The 26,475-nt window shown below is 43.9% G+C and overlaps 1 protein-coding gene across 2 annotated transcripts in view; it reads right to left on the bottom strand.

Annotated features, from left to right (window-relative positions):
- exoc1 (exocyst complex component 1) overlaps nucleotides 1-25,708 on the bottom strand; it is a 67,325-nt gene extending 41,617 nt beyond the window's left edge. For both annotated transcript variants that reach the window (XM_084338090.1, XM_084338091.1), the window contains exons 1-5: nucleotides 25,637-25,708; nucleotides 22,009-22,140; nucleotides 10,204-10,334; nucleotides 8,913-9,072; nucleotides 4,916-5,103 (exon numbers count right to left, since the gene is read on the bottom strand). In XM_084338090.1, the coding sequence (XP_084194216.1) occupies nucleotides 4,916-5,103; nucleotides 8,913-9,072; nucleotides 10,204-10,334; nucleotides 22,009-22,132 (603 nt within the window). In that variant the 5' untranslated portion in view covers nucleotides 22,133-22,140; nucleotides 25,637-25,708. The remainder of the gene's footprint in view (nucleotides 1-4,915; nucleotides 5,104-8,912; nucleotides 9,073-10,203; nucleotides 10,335-22,008; nucleotides 22,141-25,636) is intronic.
- Nucleotides 25,709-26,475: the final 767 nt, after the last annotated feature.

The raw sequence follows: 26,475 nt of genomic DNA, 5'->3' as shown, positions 1-26,475 counted from the left end.
GAAAAGAAAAGAAAAAAAAAGATATATATATATATGCAAAACAAAAAACAAAAACTATATATGTATAAAATAAATAAAATAGAAAACAAAATAAAAATGTAAACACCCGTGAATATCAAGTCCCTTCTTCATCCCTGTACCTTGTGAACATAATTTCCTTATACATCAGTTTGAATTGTCTCATGTTTGGACATTGCTTTAGCACCACATTTAGACTGTTCCACAGTTTCACTCCACATATTGAGATGCAGTGTTTTCTCATGGTAGTGCGTACGTTTAGCACCTTTAAATTGTGTTCTCCCCTCAGATTATAACCCCCCTCCCTATCAAAGAACAATTCTTGAATGTTTCTTGGAAGTGCATGACTTTTTGCTTTATACATTAATTGTGCCGTTTTAAATTCCACAAGATCATTTAACTTCAATGTCTTTGACTCCAGAAACAATATGTTAGTGTGATCACGATAACCTGCAATGTGAACTATCCTTATGGCCCTTTTTTGGAGTATAAAAAGTGGTTGTAGTGTAGACTTATAATTGTTTCCCCAGACTTCAGCACAGTAATTTAAATATGGTAAAACTAGTGAACAGTAGAGAATGTAGAGTGATTTTCTATCCAGGATGTGCTTTACTTTACTCATGACTGAAATGCTTCGTGAGAGTTTAGATTGGACATGTTTTATGTGAGGTTTCCAACAGATTTTATGGTCTATTATTACACCTAGGAATTTATTTTCATAAACTCTTTCAATAATCACATCATTTATTTTAACTTGTACCTGAGTATCCAATCTACAGTTTCCAAACAACATAATTTTAGTTTTGCTCAAGTTCAATGATAATTTGTCTATCAAACCATTCCTTCAATTTCTTCATTTCAGATGTGATGACCTCTAAAAGCTGCTGGACATTCTCACCAGAAAAAAAAAGATTAGTGTCATCCGCAAATAAAATACATTTAAATATATTGGATACTTTACATATCTCGTTAATGTACAAGATGAACAGTTTTGGACCCAACACTGACCCCTGGGGGACACCACAAGCAATGTCCAAACATTCAGATTTATAATCTCTCATTGTCACAAATTGTTGTCTTTTCTTTAGATAGCTTCTTACCCAGTCCAATACTACCCCCCTGATCCCATATCTCTCCAATTTCCTGATTAATATATCATGATTAATAGTATCAAATGCTTTTTTTTAGGTCAATGAATACTCCAGCTACATGTTTTTTTTGATCTATGGAATTTGTGATTTTTTCAATGAGTTCTATTAACGCTAGTGATGTTGACCGGTGTGTTCAGAATCCATACTGGCTATCGGTGAGTAAATTATGTTTATCAATGAATTTATCTAATCTGTTGTTGAAGAGTTTTTCTAATATTTTTGAAAACTGAGGAAGTAGAGAAACAGGCCTATAATTTGTGAAGTGGTGTTTATCTCCAGTCTTGAACAGAGGTATGACTTTTGCTATTTTCATTTTATTCGGAAATCGACCAGTTTTGAATGATAAATTGCAGATGTGCGTGAGTGGTTTTGAAATCCCAATAATGACATTTTTTACTATTTTCATATCTATTTCATTACTGTCTGTAGATGTCTTGTTTTTACATTTATTAGTAGTTTCTATAATTTCATTTTCATCTACCGCTTCCAGAAACATTGAACTAGGATTTCTTTCAATGTAATTGTCTTTTATGTCTTCAGGAGTCACTGGATCTGGGATTTTTCCCGCTAATTCTGGTCCAATATTTACAAAAAATGTATTAAAGTTGTTAACCACATCATCCATATTGCTAATAGTTTGATCCTTTTCCATAAAATACTGAGGATAGTTTATTTGTCTTGATCCATTCCTGATAATACCATTTAATATCTTCCAAACACCTTTAATATTATATTTGTTGTTATCTAATATTCTACTATAATGATCCTTCTTACATCTTCTCATAATATTAGTCAACTTGTTTTTATATTTCTTATATGTATTTTCTGCCTCTTTAGTTCTATGTTTTATAAATTCTCTATATAGTGTATTTTTCTTTTTACATGCATTCTGTAATCCCCTTGTGATCCATGGGCTGTCTGAGTGTTTATGTTTACTGCTATATTCTTTTATTGGACAATGTTTGTGATATAGTAAGTTAAATATAGATAAGAATGTTTCATATGCTTTATCAGTGTCATCCTCTTTATATACTATCTCCCAATTTTGTAGTAGCAAAACATTTTTGAAAGCGTTCATTGATTCTTCAGTCCTTACTCGTTTAAATTGTAGTTTATTGTCCTGCTTGTTTTCTGTGTAGTTACAAAATAAACACGGTTTTGACTTATGAGTAGGGGTGTAAAGGTACACGTATCCGTACCGAACCGAACCATTTCAGTGTGTACCGTACCGTACCGAACGGCTGTGTAGTGTACCGAACGAATACAACGGTATGTTAACCACTAACGACCGCCCACCGGGGCTGTTTTTTTCACAATCTAATATAATTATTATTATTATTATTTCAATATAGAATATTCGTTGACAGCATTACAAGTACAATTAGTTACTGCACACTACATCACCCCTGAGTGGAACATTCAGTGGAAACTTTCCCCCACTGTATCGAAAACCCGTACCGAACCTTGACTTTAAAACCGAGGCACGTACCGTACCGTGGTATTTGTGTACTGTTACACCCCTACTTATGAGCTCTCAAAGCAAGGACAATGCAATCCTACAACATTATTAATTGATCTATCTCAAACACTGCCCTCCTATCTTGATCGTCCAATCACAAAAGTGATAGTCATGATTGGAAGATCAAGAAAATAGGGAGGGGTTTGAGATAGGTCAATTGCGTTGTCTGAGATGGCTGAAAGAACATTTTACAGCCATGTTCTTAGTTAAATCTTTTGTTTTACTTTTACCTAAATATTTTTATACAATGGCATGCAAATTTCTCGATTCTGATTGGCTGAAACAGTCAAGTTACACATGGTTATTTGTCATAACTCCACACTCTTGGTCCCAGGACCCGCCCACAACCGAATTACTATCACTCCACCGTGCGCGTTTTTAGAAATGCAAGCAAGATGGCGGACAGAAAACGTTACGAATGGATATGTTGATAGGATAAATCAAAAACGATTCTGTCACGGCGAATGTGTTAGTTTCTTACACAATGTTGGATTATGTAATTAGTGGGTCATTGTGGAACAAAATTTTAATTGCGCGAATTGATTGATTGATTGCACATTTGATTACTGTCCGCCTTGTTTCCAACTGGTTAAGCTTGGCGACTCTTTCGAAATCGCTCTCTTTCGAAGTTGGTTAAGGTTAGAGTTTGTCTTTAGAGCAGGGCGATAGACCACCAGCCCTGATTCCAAACTCTAACCAACTTCGAAAGAGAGCGACTTCGAAAGAGTCGCCAAGCCTAACCAGTTGGAAACAAGGCGGACAGTAATAAAATTAGCAATCAATCAATCAATCAATTCAATAATCCACGCTCACTTAAAACAGCGCACCTCCCAGCTGCTTCTATAGAAAGTAGGTTTAAAAAAAAAAAAAAAAAAAAAAAAAATCCCTCCTATAGGGCAAAGAAAACTTCTTTTTTCCCCTATAGGGCAAAGAAAACTTTTGTTTGTTTGTTTTACCTACTTTCTATAGAAGCATCCAAGAATGAAGTTCTATAGAAAGTAGGTAAAAAAAATAATTGGATGTGTTAGTTTGTTGGATGTCTTAGTTGAAAGACAGTTGGATGTGTTAGTTTGTTGGATGTCTTAGTTGAAAGACAGTTGGATGTGTTAGTTTGTTGGATGTCTTAGTTGAGAGACAGTTGGATGTGTTAGTTTGTTGGATGTCTTACTGAGAACAGTTGGATGCACTTCCGAGCTGCTTCCACATGGAGGCAACTTTTTTTTTTGTTTGGGACTACATTTTTTGCGGATGGTTGTCAATAAATCTTCAATTAATGTGTTTATTGTATAGCAATAAGGTTGGATGACATCGGCCATTGTATAAAAGCCATTATTACATGGCGTTTTCACATTCGCCGAAATGCTTGCTTGTGATTGGTCAATAGCCCCCCGACAGCGGTCATTATTTTTCAATAATGACCGCTGTTTTTTCAATAATGACCGCAGTGCGCAGCTGTTCGCAATCAAGCCCACATCAGTGCAGCCAATCAGACACACCTGCCGCGCACTGACAGCGGAGTGTGTGTGAGTCTGACGATAGCCTACTTTTCAAAACTACTGCTTAAGTTACATCCACAATGGCCAGTGTTGAGGACTTTGACGTTAATTTCGATTTAAATTACGAATGGTCCCCCCCGGCAAAAAAAAGTAAGACAACGAAAAAAATTACAACCGGTCACGTTAAGGTTGCGCCTGCATTCAATCAGTGCATTTGATCTCGTCTTGTCGATTTTGTAAAATGAATTAGGTATATTGTTAGTAAGTTAGCCATGTAATAAGCGGGATAATGTATAGCCTACTCGGCGCGGCGCCTCGGTATTTTAAACTCCGTGTCGGTCAATTATTTTGCGACAATGACCTCGTAGCCATACATTATCCCTTACTTACACCACGTGCAGGCGTACAACCACCCCTAGGCATGGTCTAATTCTCATAACCCACTCCTGCGCGTGATGTAATGCTTTATTATATAAGTACAGAAACATATCAGTCCACAAAATAGTCTTTCACCCATTTCATTGAGAGGTAACAACTCAAGAAAAATTATATATATACAGTATATATATATATATTTTCCATAATTACAAATGTAAAAGTAAATGTCAGTAGAATTCACAAGTAAATTTACTGAGAGCGCATAAGGGATCAATTGACCTATCTTAAGCTCCGCCCTCTGTTCTTGATCCTCCTGAGTGGGGTTTGAGATAGGTCAATTGCGTCTCACTCACCCCGTCTAGAACCTGCAGCTCACTGGAGAGTTTTTCTGCGAAGGCCTCGGCATTGGAGATGGCGTACTCGCACACCTCCATCATGCCCTCTATATCCTGTTCCTCGCGGGCGTTCAGCTCCTGGTAGTCGTCCAGAGCGTCCTCATCGCCCCCGGCAACGCTCTGGCTCTCGCCGCTCGGCACAGACTCTGATCCCCAAGCGAGAGAAACGGAGCGGAGTGATTGAGAAGTAGTAACTGTTACACACCAATAGGCAAATAAGACTGTATATGTATGAGGCATGAACACACAAAAACAAACCTTAGTTCAAGACGTATACATGATACGAACACAGCATCTTTCATTCATGAAGTAATGTCATTTCATACCGTGAAACCAACCCAACAAAACTTCATTCAGGGAAAGAGATGGGCATTTTTACAACTATCACAGAATTACAATTATGCCATTATCACATCAATCAATTAATCCAATCCAATCCGGAAGTCTATTTCATACAGTCAAGTGCACACATTGTTTGATACACTGTTTGCCAACAGGGCCATCAAAGGAAACTGAGCAGAAGACCACTGTTGCAAGTGGGGTTTCAATTTCATGAATGCAAAATGATTCCAGGCAGCAGGGACAGGTATATCATCTATTTCTGTCCTTTTATGATAGCCTTTTGAATAATTGATCAACAAATGTATAGTTTTGAAGCAGCTGCTATGTGTGCAGCCTTACCTGCACAAAAATAATCTTACCCAACAAGACCATTCACTATGGCTCATTCTGACACACTTCTACAACTCTAATGAAGGGACAAATGGCAATGGAGGAAATAGACCTCTCAAGTTTGACGTAATTCTTCTGCCCAAATAAGGGAGTCCTTCTCCACCCATCCAAATGAAATCATCATCAGCCCACGTTTCGTCTCGTCGTTCACACTGTAGGCTCTTTAGCTTAAACAAGGTTTTCTAATATCGATTTCTTTCTTTGATAAGGCAGGGTATCTTTAATTTCAAGGCAAAAAAATCACTAGCCAAAACTAGCTTAGCATTGCAGCACAGGTCCCCCGACGTCACCAGCTTCATTGCATTGTGGTAGTGTGGGTGTAAAAAAAAATCTCAACAACCAGCCCTTTACATTTAGCAATGTGGCTCTTAAAAATTGCATAAGGGATCCACCCCAAACGCACCGTAAAAGGAAAAAATTACTGGTAAACGGGAATGGAGAACAACATCAATCATCGGCAAAGGCAAAAATGCAACCGGAGTTTGACGTTTATTTTTTATGACAACATTTGAGAGGTCTATGGTCAAAATGGTTCTGAAATGCAAAGAAATAAGGAAAATCCCTGTACCAAGTTGTAGCAGAGGGAAAACTGTTAGAAAAGGACAACATAATTGAATAAACGATCCACTGAATTATTGTAAAAGTAGGTATAAAACAAGCATTAAAAACATTACAACAATATTGTCAAAGCTGGAGCTAAATATCCGTTTGAATTCGATAAAGACATTTAAATAATAATCAATTAATCATGCCCATGCCTAATTCAAGTCAACTAATTGATTGCATCCACACACCGAAGAGTGACAGCTTTCAACCATGTGTGAATCTATAATGAGAATGGTACTTTGACAGAATACGATGGAGAGGAGATGAAAGGGGGAAAAAAGTGAAGTCCTACCAACCTTCCGCTTTAGGAAGTTCTGGCCAGAGGTTTGAGAGAAAAGAGTGAGAATAAAGAAGAGTTTAGCCACAGGAAGTCACGCCACACATCAGGATCCAAAGAAGAGGCAGCATTATTTGGTCCCTTACACATGCCATTAATAAACCAACCCCTTGATCAACAGTGAAGTAACACAGGGGTTCCCAAACTTTTCAGGCCGCGACCCAAAAATAACGGGGTCAGAGAGCCGCGACCCCCACTATTATAAGAGGTAAAAAATAATAATACATTTTATTTTATTTTTTTATAAATGGAAATGTATGGTTGAAACATGCACACGTTCAAACGCACACACACTAATAAGCATTGGAGGCTTTTAACCAGGGCCGGACTGGGGAAATCATTCAGGCCAGGAAATATAGTGCAAAATATAGCCCCAGTCTGGCCACTTTTTAAGCAGGGGGTCTGGGGGTCCCCCACCAGGACATTTCTTGTTACAAAGACATAATTTCCTGCATTCTGGTGCAGGAATTTTTTTATTTGTACCCTTTAAATGCCAGTGTTTGTGATGGCATCACAAATTATTGTTAAAAAACAGGCTAGCATATGTATGATTAGCAACAACACTGATTTTGATGGATTTTCAGTTTTATTGTAATGTCAGATTGAAAATACAATATTTTATTCAACTTCAGCCCTGATCATAACACCACATATTAATTTTATAATTCTAATCCTTTAACACTTTCTTCGCCAGGCTTATGTACATCATTATACCATCCTCTGCCAGCTCTATTTGTCTATGGAGAAGTTCCCCTTCTTTGCAGGGCTATAACTTTTTAAATTGTATTGCTAAATTGACATTACTATGGCCCATTCAACATCAAGTATCTATTGTTCAGGGTGTAGAAACGTTATACTTTTTCATTCACATATTCATACTAAAATGCGGTCTAAAGTATAAGTATGTTTTTATCGTTTTCTGCAGCTTTCTGCAGAACGTGATTTATAGCCCTAAATGCATTAAATTGATGATTGTATACAGTTTGATAGCGATCGGCGCGAGATAAAAAATTTCAAATGGACGTGCTTCTAGAAGTTACTACTTATCATCTGATGTTGACCGGATGGGGGGGGGGGGGTCGTTTATAATTCCGTGGCCAACGTTAGATGATTCATCTAGTGTGGGTGATATGATCATTAGAGCAGTTTGTATCGAACACGTTAAAAAAAACGCTGAAACTCACCGTAGCTTCCTCGTAGCGTTGGGCAATGAGCGTGGAGCAAAAATATTCCTATTATGGGATGTTGAAATATGCGATCCATCTCCAGGTTGTATAATAGTATATACGTCCAAATCATGTTGTTTATCGAGTTATTGGTAACGGATTGCTATCCATTGTGTCAAGCTCGAGTCCCGGGACTATTAGCGAGTGATCGGACCGAATTGGAATGAGCACCAGTTTCCGTTTACGGTTTGGGCGATCCGCCGATCGGCCACCAGATGGCGCTCTTGAACCGTTGGAGAGTTGAGAGGGGATCAACAATAGATCTCAAGTCTCCGGGGGAGAAATATGATTGCGATCACAGATTTTTGAAATACTGATCTCAATGACGTGTTACGGCGTCATTGGCAGAATGAGCATGGCGGGGAATGACGAGTTTAGGCGTCCTTGGCAGAGAAAGTGTTAAATGCCAGTGTGTGTGATGGCATATATTTGCAATATATCAAATGCAAAGTAGATTTTTCTGGGGGGGATTATTACAGGCTAGCATGTGTCAATGTGATTGGGCCTCCACCAATCACATGCGGCTCCTTTTGTGTGTGTGTGTGAGAGCAAGAGAGAGAGAGAGAGAGAGAGAGATAGTTCTCCAACTTGTGTGAGTTGCAGTGATCTCCTGGTTGTTCCCCACCTAGGTTATCTCTAACTATTGCGCTGCTGCAACTAGTCCTGGCCTGCTTCTAAGTTCAGTGGCCTGACTGCAAAAAAAAAAAAAATTTGATTTTTGATTTTTTTTTTAAATCATCTGGCGATTCCCCCCCCCCCCCCCCCCCCGCGGCGGCTCGCGACCCTCCTGTGGGTTGCGACCACGACTTTGGGAACCTCTAACACACATAGCCCCCCCCCCCCATCTGTTAATTTATCAAGACAATTATATATGAAAGGTGAAAAAAAAGCTAAAGCCAGTCAATATTTACATTTCGAAAGTAAATAAAAGGAATAATTACTCAGCCAAAAACAAACAATACAGGAGGAGTTTTCAAGAGAAGAAAAAGGCATGCAAATGTAGTCAAATCGTGCACTTTCACAGGGCAGCTAAGAGGACAAAGTGACTCCATACCTTCCAATAACTGGGAACTGACATTCACAAACTCCACCTTCTTCCTCAAATAGCGCTGGTTCAGCTTCCAAATATAGGAAATGAAGGAGTTCTTCTCAGCCGTGCTGCTGGCCACCCACCGGTACACCTTCTCAAAGTGAAGGTCAAACTCAGGGTTTTCCTGAACCATGAGAATAGTAAAGCATAGAGAATATGTGAGAATTAAGAGAGGAAGTTGATAACAAAAGAACACTTAAAGCATGAGTCATTGACAAAGAGAGAATGAAAGTTAACTATTTAGAAAATCTTGGTAAACGGTTACTGTGATTTGCAACACTTTATACAACGGCTGGTTTGAATACTCAATTGTGATTGGCTGAGAGGTGGGCATTATTCATAAAGCTGTCGAGACATGGTGCGGCACGGTGGTGTAGTGGTTAACACTGTCACCTCACAGCAAGAAGGTCCAGGGTTCGATTCCCGCTTGGGGACCAGGTTTCCATGATGCCAGGTACCCAGGTGGGGTATCTCCCAGGCCTTTCTGTGTGGAGTTTGCATGTTCTCCCCGTGCTAGCAAGGGTTTCCCCCCCGATAAGATAAACCCAATGGAAAAACATGCACAACAACAGATCGCTAACGCTGTGGTGTCCTTGACGAAGACGGACAGGAGCACTTGGATTGGTCCCCGGGGCGCGGCTCACGTTGACGCCCTATCTGCTCCCGGCTGCCCATGGGGGGAAGGACGACGGGATGGGTCAAGCGCAGAGACTCAATCGCATCGGCGACTGAGGAAAGACAATGCATGTGTGTGTGTGTGTATCCCGGTGTGTATGTGCCGCTCCAATTGCATGTCCAGTTCGTTGCATGCCGAATAAAGACCCCCCTAAAGAGGTCCTGCATTATATTACATCATTTAGGTTTTTCGAAGTGTTCCACAATGCAAACCTGACTATTTTCTGGAGCGGAGTCCAGACCATTCCATTGCATAGGAATGGATGGGTTGGAGTAATTGTTTTCCAGGTATTAGTCTGTACTGTATGGAAACAGTATAACTCCTACCAGAAATTAACAACTTATCAAAACCAATATGTGCAATAGATGTTTTCAGAATTATGTTTTCCACTGAAAAGCCATTGTATAAGCCGGATAATCAAGTAATTTAAACTGTGCAACGCCCTGCCCCTCGTGCCATATTGGAGGCAGTACAGACACCGATTTACCATCCGTTAAAAAGTTGTTTAGACGGTAGGTGACACATGCCCGATAATCTCTGGTAACTACCATCTCAGGGGGGGCAAAGTATCTTGCTAACCTTGCTTGCATCTTTGGCGTCCACTTCTGCAAGATCTCGAAGTTCCCAGGCCATCTGTCGCTTGTAGAAGTCGCCTTTGTCTGACTTCTTCACTTTCACCACCCTCACTTGGACCGGCCTCTCTGTTGTAACTGGAATAGGCAAAGAAAAAAAACATCTTTAAAAAGGGCTGTTATTGTGAAAATGGCCTTCTCCTGCGTTTGGATTGTTCTTAGAACAAGGGGTTGTTGTCTCAACACTGAGAACATGTTAAATATGTACATAGTGCTCTTTCTGCAGTTCAGGGCCCTCATTTATCAATGATGCGTACGCACAGATATGTGCGTAACCCGTGCGTACGATCATTTCTAAGCAAAGTGTAGGACTTATCAATTTGAACGTGTGCTTTGTGCGTTCAGACCGTGTGTACCTGGCGCCCAGCGGTAGAATATGAAGACTGCACGCACCATGAGAAGGACTTTCATGCATTAGATTACTTTCAACACTGACGTGTTCATATGATCCGTAATTCATTATAGTTCATTGTAAAATAGCGACATTAGTGTAATTATTGTCAAACCCTATAAATATAGCATTTGGAATAGGTCTTTCTTTCCGAATGAATGCGGCATGGTTTATATATAGCGTTATCGGAATACTGGTGCACTGACTGCGCTCCGCGGGGAACTGTTTTCAGAGATAGCAGATAGGAAGGAATGAATGAATGAGGGGCAGTCTAATTGCAGAGAGAACATAATAATATTAAGTAAAGTCCGCTACCCGAGACACATTCTCCTTGATTTGTACCGCAATTTGAGACCCACATTGGAGCGTGGAGCAAAACGCAGTGTTGGATGTCGTAATTTCCCCAACCCCCAACTACATACAACATCCATATATCAATAACAGGAGGCCAAGAGAGGATTTTACGCCAGGTTACCCAACATAGACTGTACCTGTAACTGAGGGGTACAATTCCCTGACTGTATTTATAAGTATGGTATCATTAAACCACTACCGCTTTATGTACTTTAACTACTGGCCATACAGTACACGATATCTAAATATGATGAACACTTTCCACAATGAAATCGGTTCCAGTCAAAGGTAATAATCAAATATTTAATGGAGCAAAAGGTACATAGAATATTTATCTTACATTTATCATTTGAATGCACTTGTAAGGCAAATGAGTACTCGTAGGCAAATCAACACTGAATGTCCAATCTCTGGTTACGCAGGAAGCAAGTATACAACCTGGCTCTTAGGGAATTACATCTATGGTACACTTAATGATATAGCGGGATATTCTGGAGGGGGTCCTCCCGGTTGTAAGCCGGTAGGGGGGGTAGGAGAGCCGTCGGTAGTAGACCGTCTGGTCAACGATATCTATGGAGACTTCAAGTACAGAAGACAGTGCAATAGACTCTTGATCCGCAGATGAATACACCTTGGTTCTCTTGTAGGCTGTAGCTCCACAATGAAGAAGAAGCTAGGCGACCTCAGTCTCTCTGAGCGCCGACTCAACTTGACTCCTCTCGGGGGTAAATCCAACACTCACAGGCGTCGGCGATTATCCGCTCCACCAATCACAGTACCAAAGCAAATATATATTCCAGCCGCATAGGGCTCAGCAGTCGTCGGGTAGGTAATCCAGTGTACATGTCCCTCGGTCCTCGCCTAGATCTCCTCGGATGAAAGCGCCATGTGGTCGGCCCAACCTGGATAAGACTCTAGATAACACGAGGACGCGTTGGAGATGCTGGTCACTTTAGAACTCTAACCGCACGATGCACCATACACGATAGACTATTATTACTTGATAGAAATACGTCGCACTCGACGGTACAGTGCCAAACTCTGACAATTCAGTTATTAATTCGCACGAGGTCTCAATGCTATTCTAAGGCCAAACAGGCCATACTTCACCGCACGTCGTATCGTGGGTGAGGCTTCACGTTCTGTTACTAAGTTGGGAAGAAGGGTAAGGGACTTCTACATTTACTTGCGCCATATTTATATGCACGGTGAACAAATAGTGCCACTCTCATTTCGGTAGCCGTATCCCTGAGCGGAGCCGGGGCTAGTACGGACATGTCTTGTCGGTACCTTTGAACTTGACGCCAGGGGCTGGTCCCCTGGCGCCTGGTCCTTTGTCCAATAAGAGAATGAACTATTATGGGCTATAGTAGGCTAAAGGGATATTCCGTGCATATGTACAAGGAATATACAAGGGATATCAAACGATATACAAATACTATTCAATATATATCCATAAATAAATATATATATTCGGTTTAATCTGATCCTTCGTAACAGCCGCCCCCTAATTAGTCCCACCTAATTAGCTAAGCAGAGACAGATTAACCGCACTGTCCACTACTCAATGTCCGCTGTGAGGGTCAGTCAGTTCACAAAGTCATGGGGTCATGGTCGTCATCGATAGTATCGGGGAGCCTTGGCAGTTCTATTAGCCTCGCCACGGGTCGGGTGTAGGTCCGCCCTTGGACGAGCACTTCAGCTGCTCGGACCTTTCCATCGGCACCGGTGATCACTTTGCTTACGCGGCCAGCCGGCCACATAGCTCGGGGTAGTGACTGGTCGATAATCATGACGACTGTTCCTTCTGTCAAATTGTCTCTCTCTTTCACCCATTTCTGGCGGGTCTGTAGAGACGGTAGGTAGTGGAGTAGGAAGCTGTTCCAAAACTTGTCAGCCAATACTTGACTGTACCTCCACATTCTTCGGCCGTTCGCTTCTTCAGGCCTGTACATTGTCTGGGGTAGCGCGGGGTCCAGCCGCCCCATCAAGAGTGTGTTGGGGGTGACTGGGTCGACATCTGCTACATCACTTGAGACGTAACCGAGGGGCTTTGAGTTCAATACTCCCTCGATCTCCGTGAGGACTGTCATTAAGACTTCTTCCGCCACGGTCTGGGCCCCAAGCACGGCGTACAGGGCTGTCTTTATAGAACGTACTTCTCGTTCCCAAGTTCCACCGAAGTGAGGTGCGTTCGGGGGATTAAACTGGAAGTCAATCTGGGATGGAGCGAGGTGGGTCTTAAGTTCTGGGCCCATAGCTTGGAAGCTCTCTCTCAGCTCTCTTTCTCCGCCTTTGAAGTTTGTCCCGTGATCAGACAATAATGTAGACGGTTTTCCTTTCCGTGATGTGAATCTTCGGAAGGCCATAAGGAATGAGTCTGTGCTCATGGTTGGAAGGAGTTCGATATGTATCGCTCTGGTGGTCATGCATTTGAATACAATACCCCACCGCTTCTCGGTTCCTCTTCCTTTCTTTATATACAGCGGGCCGAAACAGTCCATACCGGTGGAGTGAAAAGGCTTGTCGCCGAGTCGGAGGCGACAGGGAGGTAGGTCAGCCATCCGGGGTATACTGGGCTGGGCTCGCCACTTACGACAGTCTAGACAGGTTCGCTGGAAGCGCCGCACTGCTTCTCTCCCTTGCAGTATCCAATAACGACGTCTGATCTCTGCGAAGACTCTCTCTGCCCCTGCGTGGTGCACATCCTCGTCGTATTTCTTTATGATCAGCTCTGTGACCTTGTGTCGGCTGTTCAAGACTATCGGGTACTTGACGTCATCCGGTAAGTCTGGGGCTCTCCGCAGACGACCACCCACTCTGATGAGACTATGGGCGTCGCTCTCGGGGGCTAGGTGGAGCAGTCTGCTGTCTGATGGGACGGGCTTTGCTCCCTGTAGACAGTCTAGCTCATTGGGGAACGAGTCTCTCTGGGCTCGTTGTAGTAGAAGAAGTTCTGCTTCTTCGTAGTCAGCTGCTGAAATGTCAGTCGTGGGCTGAACCTCTGGGTGGTGCCACAGAAATGTCTTTAGCTGCGCACTCTGTAGGGTGAGGCAATCATCTATGTCGGGGTCTGTGGAGACGAGTGTGTTCAATCCACAGAACATAGGTTTCTTGTTTTCGGCCTCCTCTTTACTCGCCTCCCGTGGGGTGGGTGTAGGCCACTCTTCTTCGGGGAGCTTGAGAAACTCTGGTCCGTCACTGTAGAGGTTGTGACGGTGAGGTCATCCAGGGACATTCCCCGGGTGATGACGTCAGCTGGGTTGTGTTTGGTGTCCACATACCTCCAGCTCGCTACTTCTGTTAACTCTTGAATCTCGGTGACTCTGACTCCCACGAAGACCTTGTATCTGCACGAATCAGACCGGATCCATGTGAGTACTGTCGTGGAGTCTGACCACAAGATTGTTCTTTGCACCGGGATGGTGAGTTCACGTTGGATTAACGTGGCGAGCTGCGCTCCTGCTAGGGCTGCGCAGAGCTCTAGACGCGGGATAGATTGTTGCTTTCGTGGGGCTATTCTTGAGCGAGCCAGGATGAAAGCAGTATGTATTTCTCCTCCCTCCTCTCGGGCACGCAAGTAGGCCACCGAACCGTAGGCTACTTCGGAGGCGTCGCTGAATACGTGCAGGTCCATCTTGCATGTCTCTGGCCTCACTGTGGGTGGGAAGTAGCTGCGGCGTATGTTAACACCTGGGAGTGAGCGGAGTTCCGTCTCCCACTCTCTCCATGTGGATGCAAGGTGTTCGGGTATGGGATCGTCCCAGCCCTGGTCCTTGTCCCATAGCGCTCTTACAATCATCTTTGCCCTGGTGGTGTAAGGTAGAATACATCCCAACGGGTCATATTGTCTGGCGAGTGTTCTGTATACACTCCGTCTGGTGGTCGGTATTGCCGTCGACCTTCCCTGCTCCTTGGTCAGGGGTTTGTGTCTATAATGGAGCGAGTCTGTTTTGAAGCGCCAGACTAGTCCTAGTGTCATTTCTTGGGCTTCTCCTGGGATGGTCGCCATCCAGGTGTCGCTGCTCGCTGCCTTGTCCTCGGGGGAGAGGCTGCGCAGTACTTGCGGGTCGCTGCTGGCCCACTGCCTGAGATCAAAGCCGCCTTTGATCAGGGAGGCGCGGAGCTTGAGTAGAAGAGCCTCGGCTTCTTCTGGCGTCGAGACGCTTTGTAAACAGTTGTCCACGTAGAAACTATTTGTCACACTTTGTCGGACCTCTTCATCTGCTGCTGGGTCCTCTGCGACGTGTTTTTGTAGTGCAAACGTAGCACAGCATGGGCTGCATGTGGTTCCGAAAGGGAGGACTTCCCATTGATAGATGGCTGGGTGCTCATCTCCGATCCTCTCTCTCCATAGGAACCGCAGCAGGGGCTTGTCCTCCTCCACTAGTCTCACCTGCAGGAACATCCCTTTGATGTCGCCGCTGATAGCCACCTTGTCCTGGCGGAAGCGTAGTAGCACGCCTAGTAGAGAGGGGCCGAGTGTTGGGCCGGGCAAGAGCTCTTTATTCAGATTTTGTGATCCGATCTGGTAGCTGCAGTTAAACACAATCCGATCCTTGCCGTTGTGGTGGACCTTGTGGTGCGGCACGTACCATGATTCGGTCGTCTGATCGGCCTCTTTAATGTCAATTTTCTTTATGTGTCCCGCTGTGATTAGCTTGTTAATCTCAGCGCGGTACACAGCCTCTTGAGCGGGGTCTTTGGCTAGGCGCCGCTCTGTGTTCAATAGATACCGCTCCGTCGCTTCTTTTGTGGCGTGAAAGGTGGGCATTCCCTCTCGCCTCAGGAGTGGAGTTGCGTATCTCATCACTCCGTTGACTGTGACTCTCTTTGTCCCTTGCTCGAGGAGGGCTATAGCGTAAATATCCTCCTTAGAACGAATGTCTTTCTTTTCGTTCTTAAAGGGCATTGTCTCTAGTGTCCATAGCCTCTCGACATGCTGCAGGAGAGTAGTGTCTTCTTCTGTCACTCTGGAGTGGAGGCAGCTAGTGGCTGCTGTTCGGTTAAGAGACTTGGCGAGGGGGCCTTGTAGTGTCCATCCTAGGCGGGTCTCGACTGCTGCAGGACAACCTCTGGGTCCTGTATGGACCCGGTCTATCGGGACTATGAGGTCTGCATGGTCGGAGCCTATCAGCAGGGTCGGGGTGGCACCGTCTATGAGCGGGATAGGTAGTTGACGCAGGTGCACATATTTATCCATCAGCTTGGCGATGGGGTAGGTGTACTGCGATAGTCCTATTTCTTGGCTGGTGAAAGCATTAGTAATCCTATACCGTCTCTCTGGCTGCCCGCTTGCTGCGATAGTGAAGGAGACATTCTCGCCCTTTATCGTCTTTAGATCTCTTCTTATTGTCCGAATCGTCATCTGGTTTTCGCTCCCCCGCAGCCCCAGCTGGGCCGCAGCGGACGCGAGGAGGAGGGTCTTCTCTGACCCGTCATTAAGGACGGCGTAAGTGTCCATGACCTTATCTTGGTAACTCAGTGTTACGCGGACCACCTTTAAGAGCACCTGGGCGCCCCCGCTGCTAGCGGGGTCAATGTACATAACACTTGCCTTTGTGCTGCTGGATGGTGCAGGCTTTCTTCTGTTACTGTCGTGTAGGACATCTAGGTGGGCTCCGTCACACCGACTACACCTCTTCTTTAGGCGGCACTCGGCTGCCATGTGACTGCGCGCACATCGGTAACAGTGCCTGTTGGACTTTATCCAGTGACTCACTTCTTCAGCGGTCATCTTCTTGAACAGGTCACATTGTGACAACCAGTGTTCCTTTTCGCAGTACGGGCACACCATCTTCCACTTCTCTTTCGTCGAGGGGGTACTGTGGTTCTTGCTGCTCGGTACTGATTCTGATTGGTGCATGACAGTCACCAATCTTCGGCCATCGTTTGCTCTCCTAGGTCCCTCTCTGGAGCTTGGTGTGCTCCGCACGAACGTATCCAACCGTAGGCTGCTGACTTCTCTCGCCAGGAAGTCGGCTAGGTCTAGGAGGGATGGCTCGGGACCGTTAGGATCACGGTGGTCTCTTTGCCGCCTAAAGCGCTCCTGTCGGGCGGGCGGCAGCTTCTCTAAAATCCTCTCGACATTCGAGTTTGCGTATAGTTCGTGCATACCCTTTTCTCGTTGCGCCCCCAGCATCCCTACCAGGGATTGTACTTTGATAGACAGGTCGTCTAGTGAGCGATTGTCTGTTGCTGGGGGTAGGCGGTCAATATGCCTTATCTCTTGTATTACGTAATCCCATATACGTCCATATCTTTGGTCTAGTGCTGCTAGAGCCGCGGTGTATGGGGTCGTAGAGGTGGCATAAGCTAGCGCTATGTTGTGCGCTCTGGGCACTTTCAGGTGCTTCAATAGGATAGCATACTTGTGGCGTTCATCAGCTACATCCACCATCATTGTCTCTAAGCACATCCGTAGCTCCGTGTACTGTGCTCGGTTCTCATGGGTGAAGTCTGGAAACGTCGGTGTGCCAATGTAGGACGCCGTGGATGGCTGGCACATCGGTGAGCGTTGGAAGAGAGGCCTCCTAGGCGAGTCTCCTCTTACGCCTCTCGGTGGGCTGGTACCGGCAGGGTACCATGGCCCGCTGGTCCAGGTGCTATTCCTCGGGACTGGTCGTGCGTCATGCTCACCCGTGAATAGAGTCGGGGGTCTGTAGCGCAGAGCCGCGGGGGTATAGCCTGGGCTGTACTGGACCTCCTGGTCCTGTGGAGTAATGTGCTGCTGTCGGGCTTGACTCTCCTCCTCTCCCTCTTCTTCCTCTGTCAGGTCATCTAGATCCTGTAGTCGTCTATTTAGCCTCTCCGCGGTGTACGCCGTTCCTTCCTTGTAGCTGGGTCTCACTGGGACCAGTCGGGGAAGGAGTTCGGAGGGGGGTATAGGTTCTCTCTGGTGGTCGGGCTCAGGGTCGCTTAATCGGTTAGGGGAGGGTGCCCTTGACCCGTGTCTTGACGAGGCCCTGGAACCCCTTGTGGAGGGAGGGGGTGTTGCCCTGGCGATCAGCTGCTCCATTAGCTGCGCTTGTAATCGGTCGCGCTCGGCTTCGCGCTTGGTGAGAGCGATGTCGCGCTCTGCTTCTCTTTGGGCACCGGCAGCGGCACGCTGGGTGTCGGCCCGGTCTCTTGCCATATTCTCTTCCGTCTGAAGGCGTCTCATCTCCAGACGTATACGCTCTTCGTCGCTCCGTTGCTGCGCTTGAATGCGTTCTCTTTCCATAGTAGAATGTTCGCGCTCACTAAGCGTCTGTGCTTGGAGCCGATCGCGCTCTGTGGAGGCTGCTAGGCTGGCGAGGAACGCCTGTGCCAGCATCTTGTCCGCCTCGCTGGGGGAAGACGCTGGTTGAGGTGATCCGCTCCTGGCAGTACTCGTTGGGGATGCGTTCTCCTGCGGGGAGTCCTGGAGCTCTATCTCCTCGGCGCTCTCCTCATCTTGTTCCGTGCATAGTTCCATCTCTGGAGGGTTGTCTTCCTCCCGGAGCTCTCCGGAGACTACTTCTTCGGTCTTGGCGGGGGGTAAAGTCGTGTCAGTTCCCTCCTGGTCCCCACCGTGAGCTTGGTCAGTTACATTAGAACCCACTAGGGCCTCTGTGGTCGGGGTATCCTGGTTGATAGGGTCGGACATAATTTTACTTTCTACTTTTACCGCGTTTACCGTTTGTAGAAGGCTAGGTAGTATACTGGCAGCGTAATCCTCTAAGTACTGAGGTGGCTGCCGTCTACGCTGCGGGCGTTCTACTTTAGGAGGACCGTTTCGTGGAGTGTTCATCATAGGCCATTTCAATATTAATACCACTATATTAATATTACACTAATTACCCTCCGGCTCGAAGGACCAATTGTAACTGAGGGGTACAATTCCCTGACTGTATTGATAAGTATGGTATCATTAAACCACTACCGCTTTATGTACTTTAACTACTGGCCATACAGTACACGATATCTAAATATGATGAACACTTTCCACAATGAAATCGGTTCCAGTCAAAGGTAATAATCAAATATTTAATGGAGCAAAAGGTACATAGAATATTTATCTTACATTTATCATTTGAATGCACTTGTAAGGCAAATGAGTACTCGTAGGCAAATCAACACTGAATGTCCAATCTCTGGTTACGCAGGAAGCAAGTATACAACCTGGCTCTTAGGGAATTACATCTATGGTACACTTAATGATATAGCGGGATATTCTGGAGGGGGTCCTCCCGGTTGTAAGCCGGTAGGGGGGGTAGGAGAGCCGTCGGTAGTAGACCGTCTGGTCAACGATATCTATGGAGACTTCAAGTACAGAAGACAGTGCAATAGACTCTTGATCCGCAGATGAATACACCTTGGTTCTCTTGTAGGCTGTAGCTCCACAATGAAGAAGAAGCTAGGCGACCTCAGTCTCTCTGAGCGCCGACTCAACTTGACTCCTCTCGGGGGTAAATCCAACACTCACAGGCGTCGGCGATTATCCGCTCCACCAATCACAGTACCAAAGCAAATATATATTCCAGCCGCATAGGGCTCAGCAGTCGTCGGGTAGGTAATCCAGTGTACATGTCCCTCGGTCCTCGCCTAGATCTCCTCGGATGAAAGCGCCATGTGGTCGGCCCAACCTGGATAAGACTCTAGATAACACGAGGACGCGTTGGAGATGCTGGTCACTTTAGAACTCTAACCGCACGATGCACCATACACGATAGACTATTATTACTTGATAGAAATACGTCGCACTCGACGGTACAGTGCCAAACTCTGACAATTCAGTTATTAATTCGCACGAGGTCTCAATGCTATTCTAAGGCCAAACAGGCCATACTTCACCGCACGTCGTATCGTGGGTGAGGCTTCTGTTACTAAGTTGGGAAGAAGGGTAAGGGACTTCTACATTTACTTGCGCCATATTTATATGCACGGTGAACAAATAGTGCCACTCTCATTTCGGTAGCCGTATCCCTGAGCGGAGCCGGGGCTAGTACGGACATGTCTCGTCGGTACCTTTGAACTTGACGCCAGGGGCTGGTCCCCTGGCGCCTGGTCCTTTGTCCAATAAGAGAATGAACTATTATGGGCTATAGTAGGCTAAAGGGATATTCCGTGCATATGTACAAGGAATATACAAGGGATATCAAACGATATACAAATACTATTCAATATATATCCATAAATAAATATATATATTCGGTTTAATCTGATCCTTCGTAACAGTACCCATGTAGCTTTCAAAGCTCCATCAATAAACAAATCCAGTAATGTGAACGGGATTCCACTGTCAATGTACAGATAATCTGCGATGCGCATTTTGGCTGATAATGTCGTTGCCGGTGGCTGGGAGGAACACGACTCATTCAGGCCTAATTGTATTTAATTCAATTGTAATGTTATTACTGGGGTATCTATAATTAAAACATCACTTAAATGCAGATCAGGGTTATCCACTGAAGCCATAATGACTCTGACCAAAACCACGGGCTCACGAGCGCACAATAGGCATTGTATAGAGCGCAGAGTTGGCCTGCTGAAATTGATTTCATTTCAGTCATTACAGTGCTTAATGTCGGGTCAGCTTGTCATTTATTTCTGTCAATGTGCTGGTTCTGTAGCAGGACTGGGTCAGTCAACATCCTTGGCTCCCGGCGCACCGAAGATAGTCTACACGCTCCCTCCTCCTCAGCGGAGTTGTCTGTGAACTTGACAACTTCATTGGATTTATTTATTCTCTAAAAATATCTATAATCATACGATTAAATATTGTTTAAAAGAAAACGCTAAATACTATTATTCTGTGTGTCATGTTTCCAAATAAGATTGTTCACAATCACAACGGGAAATGCTGTATACGTTCAATTTGTTGGTTACACCTCCGTTAGTGATGCACGATATATCGGCCACCGATATGGCATTTTTTTTTTTACACATCAGTATCGGTCCGATATCAAGATAGGGCCGATATAAAAAATATATATATATTTTAATCTTTTTTTGTTCTTTTTACATGTTTTGGCCTTACAGTAAATAGTTTCAAAATATCAGTCATTTCTGAAAATTAGTTACAAAAGTAAAAAATAAATAAATGCGTTTTGGAAAATAGCTCTTTATTTGATTATCATAAAAAAGTGTTTTCTATACAGAGATATCGACATCGGTAAATATCGTATCGGCCAGAACAGCAATATTAATATTGGTTATCGGCCACAATTTTCACATCGGTGCATCACTAACCTCCGTGATCAATCGCGCTCTCAGTGAAGTTTCTCATAGTTCGCTCGGCTTAGACCATTATTTCACAACCCATGGGGGTGTTTCATTACCATCTTTGGATAATCATGCACGAGCATAGACGGTAGAACAAATGGTATTTATCAACACTGAGTGTGCGTAGGACCCGTGCACGCACGGTTGATAAATCCCGATTTTTCTGTGCGTACACACATTCTAAATTCCGTGCGTAGGAACGGAAATAGAACACTTTCTACGCATTGTTGATAAATAAGGGCCCAGCTGTGACGAGAACCATCCCTAGTCTTGAAACGAATTGCAGCCACAATTGCCATAGTTAATAACATGCTTGTATGTGCGTGTGAAGAGATCTTGGAAAAATACACGTGTACAAAATGCTTGTAAATCCTCTCTTTTCTACCATATTTTTTATCTGCAATTTCGTTTGACGGTACAGGCTCATGCACCACTGCTAGATGTACGACAATTATCATTATTGATACAATAAAAGTAGCTCACTCATTACAGGCATAGAATCAGCCGTTGAGAACAGGACTGAAACAGAGAGGTATAGAGGCCGCTAGAATGCATAATCTCAGTGTTCTTTTTCCAGCAAACTTTCAAAGACATGTTTAGGGGACCTCAAATACCTATATTAACTTTGACACTGATGAGTCATTTTCATAAGTTGTGTGTAAGTGGTTCTGTTAGCAAGCAATTAAGATCAATACTCATTGGAAACCTGACATATGGAACCTTTGCCATTCTTCTGTGTTGAAGATTTGAATAGACTCCCACCTGTTGCGCACAGAAAGCAGTTCTTCTTCTTCTTGCCCGCCTTGCAGACATTAACGATGCTGAGGAGGCGCTCATCGTTGGGTGTGAAGATGTCCCTCTGGAGAGCGTGCTTGATGGCCGTCATCCTGGATGCTGTGATGCAAATCATACAGGAACATAGTTACCCTTCATACTCATTCTAACTGTTCCAAATCGAACACATTACCAATGTTATTGAGGATTAGGCAATGTCTCACTGGTAGTGGTCGACCAATATGAGTTTTTTTAATGGCCGATGCCGATATTTAGAGAGCAGGAGGGTTCAATGGCCAATATAATGCAGATATAATGACTTATTTTTGGCATTTGATAAAAACTATTTAATAATAACAAATGACAGTAAGACACACACAAAAAAAATCTTATGTTCTTTAGTATATCTGCACTCAGACCTATTCATTTAAATAAATAAATGTACAGTATGAAACGAAATAAATTTATTTATTAATTTTTTTTAATACAAATTGAATCAAGACACTTGCTGCTAACCTAGGCTAGCTTGCAGCCAGATAGCTTTCTACTGATCGCACAGAGATGAAATTAGTATCTATCTTCTTGTCTGACTCTAGGCGGTAAGTGCATTTCCCATAATGTTGGTGTGTTCCTTTGACTGCCTCCAACCTAACCTAAATAGCTGCATCAGTTCAAATTAGGCTACACTTAATGAAGCTTGGGATTTGCTATTCATGGTTCTCCCACATAATGTCCCAAAAGGTATTCCAATAAGTGATATTCAATCACAAAACACTTTGGTCGATAACAACAGGTGACTAATGAAATAAGCAGGTGATTATCATTAAATGACAACCGTGGCCAATGAGCTGTGGCACTGCGCCATATTGTATGGTAACAAAACGTCATGGGAATAATATGAATATGTAAATTTCTTGACAGACACACACACAAACGAAAAGAAGTCTATGGCTTCCATTGTCTCTTGATGACATCACAACAACAACTTTGACAACCTAGGATGGCTTAGAGTAGACGACAGAGTACAGCAACTTGCAATGGGCCTGGTCTACAAAATACACTAGAGGGCTCTACAGTGCGACCATATTGCTCGCATATGCCCCTAAAAATATGTGTGTGCGAACATGCAAAATCAAGTACTCGCACGGCGTGCAAGTGGGGCCAGCGAGTGCAGAGTACAGCCTCTCATTCGTCCTTTTTTTTCTCCGCTGCGAGAATCGTTAAAAAACTACAAGTCCCACAGTTCACAGCCGCATAAACGTTCCAATCACAGTAGTTTCCTGTGGTCACGCGACTGGAAACCGAAAGTAATGATCAGCGGCTGCGTCACTGTCTGACTCAGTCAAACAATAATACAGCCATGTCGAAGCCCATTAATTTTTATTTTGCGCGAAAGATACCGGAGAATGAGAAGTCAGGCGAGGCAGCTCATGTTACAGAGGTGATGGTTAACGTTAACCAAGATACTGACGCTAGCCAGCATGCTAGCGAAGTTGGCCAAGCTAGCGAGGCTACACCCACTGTAGCACCCAATGTAGCCACTGTAGCTAGCAAAGCTACACCCACTGGAGCCGGAGGGAAGACATACAAATTTAACGTGAATTGGCTAAACATTTCCCCATGGCTAGAGTTCGAAAACAATGTCATGTTTTGTAAATATTGCAAAGTAGGATCGATGCATTGCGATGCATTGTTACACCCCTACAACTGAACTGGCCCACTGTGTATGTGTGTACAGCTAACTTGGCTAGCGTTATCAACCGCAGAGGTGGGCAATGGGTCCAGCTGTAGCGCCGGACGGCCAGAGTGCAAGCGGTGTGGCAATAGGGTCCAGCTGCAGCGCCGGACGGCCAGAGTGCAACGGTGTGACGTCGTAATTGGCAGAATCGACTGTCAATCAATGGTCTACCTGACACGCAAACTACTGTACTGGAGGTGTACACTGTACAGTATTTCAATAGGCAACCCTGAAAGGATTCTTTTTCTAAAAGAGCAACACTAGCTCCCCCCTCTACTGATGGCCCTGGTTGTAAAGCCAGTGTCTCCTTTTTGTTCAATATCACTGCCTTTCTTATTAGGCCTAGTTGTTGGCTACAACTTTGCCATAGTAGGCATAAATCACTTAATTAATAGTTCAAATGTCTGTCCCATTCCCGTTTGCACACGCAGATGATACACACACAAAATAAACTCTGTTACTTGACATATTTTCACTGTGCTCCTAAATATTTTTGGGTGCTCCTAAATTTCTTTGTGTGCTCCTAAATTTTCTCATTTAGGAGCACCTGTGCCCCTAGTGAAAAAGGTTAGCGTAGAGCCTGTCAAAATACTTCCCAAAGGTCAGTGAATACCACGATCACAACATCAGAGGGAGCTCCACAAATCATGTTAAACCCAGATTCGGCTCAAACAAGGGACTAAACACGTTTCGCAATTATGCCACATCAATGTGGAACGCCCTACCCAAAACTGTAAAGGAATGTGAATCACTACCCACTTTCAAAACCACTCTCAAAGAACACCTACGGGAGACTGCAATTCGAAACTGGCCCCTGTAAATGTCCTAACCCAACCCCCTCCAATGTACAGTAAATTACCAAACATGGTTGTCAATATTCCAATGTACAGTTTTGCTTGTACAGTTGTACAGTGTCCCCCACCCACCCCTCCTACCCAACCTACCCAACCCCCCACCTCGAATGTAGTCCCCCCAGCCACCCCCCCCCAACCACCAACCTCCTCCAATGTACAGTTTCTACGTCAAATGTATAATACTCTCTTTTCTAGACTCTTTTTTGTATCACAAACAGTACTGTATTTGCAAATCTGGTATGTCATAAATGTATAGATGTAGCAGTACTGTCTATCTGTATGTTGTGTATGTCATATGTTATGATGAATTGAAAATGGGGGACCCTGATGTAAACAAGACGAAAGTCTTTCTCTGGTCTGCATCCCCTTAACAATTGTATGTATTGTAATTGAGCTGTACTGTACTGTACCCATTCTGCAATCTGTTAATAAAGTTTTCAAATCAATCAATCACAAGAGTCTTGTCTCTTCGGTGTTCAGACTTCACAAATCAAAACTGAGATGTACAGTTGTATATTATGAAAAGAACATTTGTGAATACAAGTTAGATTTACCCCGTTCCGGACACAGTGACATCGTTGTGACACTTACTTGAAAGGGTCACACAAACGAGCCCAGTCTGGTTTATTTGTCATTGGAGTAGCCTAATCCCAGGTTGTCATCAGATAGCCTTGATTCTCTGGGTTTTATAAATCAGAACAAATTGGACAACTAAACCCTCTAACGCTAATAGTCTTTATATATTATATAAGCATTCGCATACTAGCCTGTGTGGTATTATTATGTCTTCGCCCAGAATAATCCTGAATCATGAACTGTCAACAAAACAGCTCAACACTGTCATTATAGGTAGCTAGCTAATTTAGCTAGCTTGCTAACGTTACTGCTAGCCTAGCTTGATTGCGTTACCCTTAATCTTTGCGGAATATACACACATATGGGAAACAGAGTAGCGGAACTAAAACCTCGTAAAATAGTTGGCAATCAAAAGAAGAAAATGTATCGAAATTGACCGTTAAAATACCTTACTACGTTAGCAATCCTTGACCAGCCCGAGCCACTGCCCTCCCACTTCCTGCTAGATAGGTCATGTGACATAACAGGGAGGAAAAAAACATCAGCAGCTGTGCATCTCGACACAGTGTATGGTGTGGAGCTTTGGGCACCCAGCTATGGCTCTGAGGGGACCTAGATGGGTCACTTACAGAGGATTCTTAGCAAATAGCTGAATTTCACAAATGTTGTATTACCGTCTTGTATGCACTGCTACTTTATTCTATAGCAGGCCTATTTCATTCAAATGACTTGCCTGCAAATCTAGGCCTATGCACATAATTGTGTTATTTGTTTTGTTGTTAGTGATTTATAGGTAGCCACTGCACTGGAGCTTATATATATATATATATATATATATATATATATATATATATATATATATATATATATATATATATATATATATATATATATATATATATATATATATATATATATAAAAAACATCATCATGCAGTGTGTTGTAGCCAATTTGATGATTTTACTGTGGTTACTTTATTGTATGAAGGTGCTGTGTTATTGTAAAGGTGTTATGAGATTATTGACTAATGAGCTGGGCAGTGGGCATAGACAGGGTTCAGATGATCTCGGGAACAGCCTATTTATATGTGTTACAGGTTCACAGCGGCAGGGAATTGGGAAACGCCACAGGGAAGCCACAGTTTTTCAACCGTGCGTGTTTTGTTTGTTTTCAGTTGTTTTTAGTTATTTTCTAGTTTATTTTGCAACACAAGTTTATTTGTTTAAGTTACAGTTTAAACACCCAGTTTATGTTATGCTTTATCCACCCTGCAAGCAAGAATAAAA

The sequence above is a fragment of the Notolepis coatsorum genome, assembly GCF_963971535.1.
Source record: "Notolepis coatsorum genome assembly, chromosome: 2".
Taxonomy (NCBI): Eukaryota; Metazoa; Chordata; class Actinopteri; order Aulopiformes; family Paralepididae; genus Notolepis; species Notolepis coatsorum.
This window is presented reverse-complemented; position numbering and strand designations above follow the sequence as displayed.